Source organism: Pollachius pollachius (assembly GCF_949987615.1).
Source record: "Pollachius pollachius genome assembly, chromosome: 4".
NCBI classification, from domain to species: domain Eukaryota; kingdom Metazoa; phylum Chordata; class Actinopteri; order Gadiformes; family Gadidae; genus Pollachius; species Pollachius pollachius.
This window is the reverse complement of record NC_136937.1, coordinates 30,818,806-30,826,319: the sequence shown is the minus strand read 5'-3', so window position 1 is coordinate 30,826,319 and position 7,514 is coordinate 30,818,806. Positions and strand designations below refer to the sequence as shown.

The 7,514-nt window shown below is 51.2% G+C and overlaps 1 protein-coding gene across 7 annotated transcripts in view; it reads left to right on the top strand.

The window, feature by feature from the left end:
* LOC307074555 (sodium- and chloride-dependent GABA transporter 2-like) overlaps nucleotides 1–7,514 on the top strand; it is a 29,346-nt gene that overhangs the window by 16,745 nt on the left and 5,087 nt on the right. For all 7 annotated transcript variants that reach the window (XM_079734741.1, XM_079734745.1, XM_079734743.1 and 4 more), the window contains 5 exons: nucleotides 1,188–1,291; nucleotides 3,537–3,661; nucleotides 4,657–4,769; nucleotides 5,513–5,650; nucleotides 6,472–6,574. In XM_079734741.1, the coding sequence (XP_079590867.1) occupies nucleotides 1,188–1,291; nucleotides 3,537–3,661; nucleotides 4,657–4,769; nucleotides 5,513–5,650; nucleotides 6,472–6,574 (583 nt within the window). The remainder of the gene's footprint in view (nucleotides 1–1,187; nucleotides 1,292–3,536; nucleotides 3,662–4,656; nucleotides 4,770–5,512; nucleotides 5,651–6,471; nucleotides 6,575–7,514) is intronic.

Here is a 7,514-nt window from a genome sequence, read left to right as displayed (position 1 = left end):
TCAATTCGGCGGAACGTTACTTTTCCCAGGGACAGATTTGACAGCGATACTGCCTTCTCAGGCAGTAAGCTATTGCGCTAGCATGCAGGCGCGCTTGGTGCGTGCTTGCGTGCTTGCATAGTCCCTTCGCGAGCTCTCCTTCCACACCGTACGAGACAGATGCTTGTGGCGTGAAGCTGTCTCTGCATCTCTTCCACACACATCGCTTCCGCAGGCATTTTCCAAAGCCAGTCCTTACGACCAACTAAGCCAGCGGTGGAACGAGACAACAAACGTTGTCAGTGTTTACCTGTGTAAGGACATGGTTCCCTTTCAAAATGTCGATAGAAAGGGCTTTAAAGAGATGGTCAAAACACTCGATCCCAGGTACGCGTTACCTGCCCGCAGCCAGATTGAGATGCCAAAACTATACGGCAAGGTCGGGATCAAGTTGAGAAAGAAATCCATACTAATAAACATTAGTGTTTTTCAGAGATGGAAGTAACTTTAGAAAAGATTTAGAAATTAGAAATTAGAGGATTAAATTAACATACCGTGATATAATACCGTTACCGTCTATTCCTGAAATCATACCGTGATATACAACCCAGGGTCAGAAGGGCATGATATATATTAGGGAGGATTGACTTCTGTGAAGATGAACATGAGATCTGTCTGTCTGTCTGTGTATATAGATCTACATGTATGTATTTATATTTATTTAACAAAAATGACAGAGCCAGAGTATAAAATGAATGCAATTTTATGAAATTGACATGAAAACAGAAGTAAAGTGTTAAAGTCCAATGTCTTAAATCAGCTTAGAATTCCACCACCACAGGTCACAAATGTCTCACTGTCTGCCTGCCTGCCTGTCTGACTGCCTGCCTGTCTGTCTGTCTGTCTGTCTGTCTTTCTGTCTGCCTGCCTGCCTGCCTGTCTGTCTGCCTGCCTGCCTGCCTGCCTGCCTGCCTGCCTGTCTGTCTGTCTGTCTGTCTGTCTGCCTGCCTGCCTGCCTGCCTGCCTGCCTGCCTGCCTTTCTGTCTGTCTGTCTGTCTGTCTGTCTGTCTGTCTGTCTGTCTGTCTGTCTGTCTGTCTGCCTGCCTGCCTGCCTGCCTGCCTGCCTGTCTGTCTGTCTGTCTGTCTGTCTGTCTGTCTGTCTGCCTGCCTGCCTGCCTGCCTGTCTGTCTGCCTGTCTGTCTGTGTAGATATGGATGGATGCAGGCACTCAGATCTTCTTCTCCTACGGGATCTCGCTGGGCAGCCTCACAGCGATGGGCAGCTACAACAAGTTCAACAACAACTGCTACAAGTGAGGCGGACACACACACACACACACACACACACACACACACACACACACACACACACACACACACACGTCCAAACACACACTTGCAAAAACACTCTCTTACCCTTACTCTCACTCTCACCCATTCGCAACGTGTGTGCAAACACATTCTCCATCTCACTCGTACTCTTACACTCTCCTCGCTCACACACACACATTCCCCCACACACAGACAAACATGTTCGGAGATTCCTGTGTGTGTGTGTGTGTGTGTGTGTGTGTGTGTGTGTGTGAGAGGGTGCTTATGGAAGGGCCGACGCAGCTCAAAGGATAAAAAAATCTGTTGACTCCACACTGGCTTGCCGTCCGGTTCCGGGGGGCGCGTTCCTGGGGCGCGGTTCCCGGGGCCCGGTCAGTCAGGAGTGTGTTGAAGGGCTTCTGCTGGAATGGCTGGAATGGAGACAGGAAACACTCCCCGAGGAACTCCGCCGAGTTCTGGGGTTCCCACACTCCAGGAGTCCCTCGCCCTCTCTCTCTTGCCCTCTTGCTCTCTCTCTCTCTCATCTTCTCTCTCTCTATCACGCTTGTGATTGCACTTACCTCGCTCTCTCTCCTTCCCTCGCTCTTCCCATCTCTCGTTCTTTCGCTCTCGCTTTCTATCCCTCTCTGGCTCTTTCTTTTGTTCCCACTCTTTCGTTCACTCGCCCTCTTTCTCTCTCGTCATAACAACCTCGCCTCGCTGTCTCTCTCTCGCACTTTCTCTCTCTCTCTCTCTTCCAGTCTCTTGATATCACTCTCCGTCCTTCTCTCTCTCTCACTCGTTCTCTCTCTCTCTCTCTCTGACATATCTCCCTCGTCTCTCTCTCTGACCTTGGTCTCTCCTTTTTCCCTCCCTATCTCTCTCTGTGTGTCTATTTTTCCTCTCGCTCTCTGTATCTGTCTGTCTGTCCGTCTGTCTGTTCCCTTAACCCCACTGAGCTCTCTGGGGACACGTTCTCAGCACGTGAGGTTGCACACACGCCTGTACGAGTGCAGAGAGTCATTCTCGCACCCATGTAACACACGATCACTAGCCGTTCCTTCACTTATGTGCGGAATAGTTTGTATTTACCTATTTGGGGCTTTGGTGTGTTTGCGCGAGACTTTGTCACTTCCTATGTGTGTATGTGCGTCGGCGACAGTGTGACTATATCTGTGTTTGTGTGTGTAACTATATGTGTGTGTGTGTTTGTGTGACGATATCGATAGTTTGACTATATCTGTCTGTGAGTTTGTAACTCTGTGTGTGTGTGATGATAGTCCGATGTGTGTGTGTGTGTGTGTGTGTGTGTGTGTGTGTGTGTGTGTGTGTGTGTGAGACTCCTTCCTGCTGTGTGTGCGTGTGTGAGTGTGTGTGTGTAACCCTGTCTGTGTGTGTGTGTGTGTGTGCAGGGACTCCTTCCTGCTGTGTGTGTGTGTGTGTGTGTGTGTGTGTAACCCTGTCTGTGTGTGTGTGTGTGTGTAGGGACTCCTTCCTGCTGTGTGTGTGTGTGTGTGTGTGTAACCCTGTCTGTGTGTGTGTGTGTAGGGACTCCTTCCTGCTGTGTGTGTGTAACCCTGTCTGTGTGTGTGTGTGTAGGGACTCCTTCCTGCTGTGTGTGTGTGTAACCCTGTCTGTGTGTGTGTAGGGACTCCTTCCTGCTGTGTGTGTGTGTGTGTAACCTTGTCTGTGTGTGTGTGTGTGTAGGGACTCCTTCCTGCTGTGTGTGTGTGTGTGTGTGTGTGTGTGTGTGTGTGTGTGTGTGTGTGTGTGTGTGTAACCCTGTCTGTCTGTGTGTGTAGGGACTCCTTCCTGCTGTGTGTGTGTGTGTAACCCTGTCTGTCTGTGTGTGTGTGTAGGGACTCCTTCCTGCTGTGTGTGTGTGTGTGTGTGTGTGTGTGTGTGTGTGTGTGTAACCCTGTCTGTGTGTGTGTGTGTAGGGACTCCTTCCTGCTGTGTGTGTGTGTGTGTAACCCTGTCTGTGTGTGTGTGTGTGTAGGGACTCCTTCCTGCTGTGTGTGTGTGTGTGTAACCCTGTGTGTGTGTGTGTGTGTGTGTGTGTGTGTGTGTGTGTGTGTGTGTGTGTGTAGGGACTCCTTCCTGCTGTGTGTGTGTGTGTGTGTAGGGACTCCTTCCTGCTGTGTGTGTGTGTGTAACCCTGTCTGTGTGTGTGTGTGTGTGTAGGGACTCCTTCCTGCTGTGTGTGTGTGTGTGTGTAACCCTGTCTGTGTGTGTGTGTGTGTGTAGGGACTCCTTCCTGCTGTGCCTGCTCAACAGCCTCACCAGCTTCGTGGCGGGCTTCGCCATCTTCTCCGTGCTGGGCTTCATGGCGGGGGAGCAGGGCGTGGACGTCCCCGATGTGGCCCAGTCTGGTGAGACCCCCCCCCCCTCCTCTCCTCTCCCCCCCCTCCTCTCCTCTCCCCCCTCCTCCCCCCCTCCCAACCTCCCCTACCCCCTATTCCCCCCCCTCCTCTCCTCTCCCCCCTCCTCCCCCCCTCCCAACCTCCCCTACCCCCTATCCCCCCCCTTCTCTCCTCTCCCCCCTCCTCCATCCCCCCCTTCCCACCTCCTCCTCCTCCACCCTCCCCATCCTCCCTCCTCCCTTCTCTCCTCTCCCCCATCCTCCTCCCTTGCCCCCCCCCCCCCTTCCAACATCCTCCTCCACCCCTCAACAGCCCCTCCCCCCCCTTCCCACCTCCCCTCCTCCTCCTCCTCCATGTGTCAGGATGTGCGGGAGCGTGGCACGCGATGTCGTGAAAGCAGAGTAGAGAGTGTGCAAGTTGACGCCGCTTTTATCTAAAAAAGTAAAGTGTGAACCATAGAAAAGTGACATCAACTGATTCACTAGTGCAATAACGGAAAACGATTCTGAATCGATTCTGAATCATAGATCATGTTCCCTCCCCCGTCCCAACTACGAGGGGCAAGAGAATGGAGTCTTAAGGGCTGCTTATATTCCTCGGTCAAGTGCTGTGCGTAGACACAGCACCGAGTAGTCCAATATTCCTTAACTATCCGTCGACGCACCGGAGACGTGAAGCGCTGTGATTGGTCCTCTAACAAAAGCATTTCCGGAATCGCTTCTCTCGGTTTGACTTTGCACCTTAATTACTTTGTACATTGTTTACTTTGCACGTGAAGGACCAATAAAACACCGAATAAGATTTGAAAAGCTTTGGAAGTTTATTTACCACACTATTTACATGGTTTGTAGTCAACATATAAGATCGATCGGGCGGCGAATTGCGTTGCGTATCCGACGTCCCGACGGAGAACTTTGAATGCTCGGGGGGTCTCCGTAGTTCCGGAGTCGGGAGTAGTATACTTGGGCCTTGAGTAACGACGGTCGTAACTTTGTCGCCCCCAGGTCCCGGTCTGGCCTTCGTGGCGTTCCCCCGAGCGGTGGCCATGATGCCCCTCCCCCACTTCTGGGCCGTGTGCTTCTTCCTCATGCTGCTCATGTTGGGACTGGACACACAGGTGGCATACACACACGCACGCACGCACGCGCACACACACACGCACACATGTATGAATACACAGAGAGGCACAGATTCAATACACCCATATGCTTGAATATACAGACGCAAACATATACACGCACAAATATGAATACACACACACACCCACACACCCACACACACGCGCATCTGTATGAATACACACAGAGGCTCAGATCCAATACACACATATGCTTGAATATACAGACGCACACACATACACGCACAAATATGAATACACACACACACCCACACACTCACACACACGCGCATCTGTATGAATACACACAGAGGCTCAGATCCAATACACACATATGCTTGAATATACAGACGCACACACATACACGCACAAACATGAATACACACACACATGCACACACAAACACTATTACACACACACGTGCAAACACGCACACACAGAGACACACAGACAAACGCAAGAACACACACACACACGCATGAACACGTACACGCACCAATACACACTCACATTCGCACAAATAGACACAAACAAACGCATGAACACACACACACACGCGCAGACGCAAAAATGGACACATACACGTACACACACCCGCAAAATACCTCACGCACACACACAAACTCACAAACACACCCGTTTGAACACGCACAGATGCAATGCACACACACACACACACACACGTAGTCTCATACGACTACGGCGGACCCCTTGACGGTCTGGTGTCCCCCCCGGCCCCCCAGTTTGTGTGTCTGGAGGCCCTGATGACCAGCCTCACTGACCTGTACCCCAGCACCATCCGACGGGGCCGTCGGCGCGAACTCATCCTGCTGGTCATCTGCACGGCCTGCTTCCTGCTGGGCCTTACCATGGTCACCCCGGTGGGTGGGGGGGGAGGGGTCTGTGTGTGTCTGTGTGTGGAAGTGAGTTTTTATGTTTGTATTCGTAAGTTTGTGTGTGTGTACGTGCGTGCAGATGCGTGTGTGCGTGCGCATTTGTGTGTGTGTGCGGGCACATGTGTGCGTGTGTGTGTGTGTTTGTGCCTGCGTGCGTTTGTGTCTGCGAGTGTGTGTGTGTGTGTGTGTGTGTGTGTGTGCACGTGTGTGTGTGTGTTTATGTCTGCACATGTGTTTGTATGTGTTCGCGTGCGTTTGTGTCTGCGTGTGTGTGTGTTTGTGTGCACGTACATGGGTTTGTTTGTGTGTGTGTGTGTGCACATGTGTGTCTGTGTGTGCGTGCACATGTGTGTGTGTGTGTGTTTGTGCGTGTTCGTTTTTGTGTGTTTGTGTGTGTGTGTGTTATAATCCATTATCCATTTACCAATAATTATGTGATTTAAAACTAATTTCAAATGATTGACATGCTTGCTATTAGCCGTTAATTGACTTAATTAAGACTTGAGGTCAGGTTTGTGTCGGTAATCACAACCATATTCTGCACTCAAATTAGCCAGTGAGGGCTTTTAATTAGCTGGGAACCCAGAAGTTCCACTAGATAATTATTGATATCGTCACTCATACCGATGCTACTGACTACTATAATTTGCCGTTCCTGTTTTCCTGTTGTGCTGAATATTAAATCGGTTGGCACGGCAACAGTCAAAACAATTAAAATGTGCCTGTTTTTTCCCCCTGGTTGCCTCGTTCCAACTGAATAGACGTTAACATTTCAGTTTATCCCTCCACGGTGTCTCTCTCTCCAGGGGGGCGTGTATATATTTGAGATCTACGACCATCACTCTTGCAGTGGAGCCAGCATGTTGCTGCTGGCCATCTTCCAGTCCATAGTCGTTGGCTGGGTGTACGGTACGACGCCCTCCTCCCCTCTCCTCCTCTCTCCTCCTCTCCTTGCATCCTCCTCTCTCTCCTGAATCCTCTCTCCTTTCCTCTCCTTGTCTCCTTGCTGTATCTCCACAACCCTTCCCCTCTCCTCCTCTCTCCTCCTCTCCTTGCATCCTCCTATCTTTCTGAATCCTCTCTCCTTTCCTCTCCTTGCTGTATCTCAACAACCCTTCCCCTCTCCTCCTCTCTCCTCCTTCCCTTGCGTCCTCCTCCCTCCCGTGACTCCTCTCTCCTTCCCTCTCCTTTTTTCCTTGCAGTCCCCCAACCACCTCTCCTCTCCCCTCCCTCTCTGCTCCTCTCCTCCTTTTCTTTTTTCGAGTGTCAGGGTTGAGGTATTTCAAGTGTTTTCTCTGTACTCCTTCATGCTCATCTCCTGCCAGTTTTCAACTCCTCCCTCCTCCTGTCTGGACCGCTCTCTCCTCTTCGTCCCTCTGAGCCGCTCGGTGTCCGCTCCCCTCCTCTTCCCGCTCCTCTTCGTTCTTTCATCTCTCTTGCGTTGCTCCACGCTCCGGCAAAACACAATACGTCTTTGATAAATGTTTTTGTCTACTACTTGTCCGAAGTGTGTGTGTGTGTGTGTGTGTGTGTGTGTGTGTGTGTGTGTGTGTGTGTGTGCGTGTGCGTGCGTGCGTGTGTGTGTGTTTGTGTCTGCGTCCTTCTGTGTGTGTGTGTGTGTGTGTGTGTGTGTGTGTGTGTGTGTGTTTGCGTGTGTGTGCGCTAGCGTGTTTGAGTGGTGGGTGTGTGCGCATCCATTTTTATGGATGTGTTTGTGTGTGTGCTTCAGCTTGCATGCGTGTGTTTGTGTGTGCGTCCTATTGTGTGTGCTTGCGTGTGTGTGCGTGTGTGTGTGCATCCGTGTGTGTGTTTGCTTGCGTGCATATGTGGAGGGGGTGTGTGTGTGTGT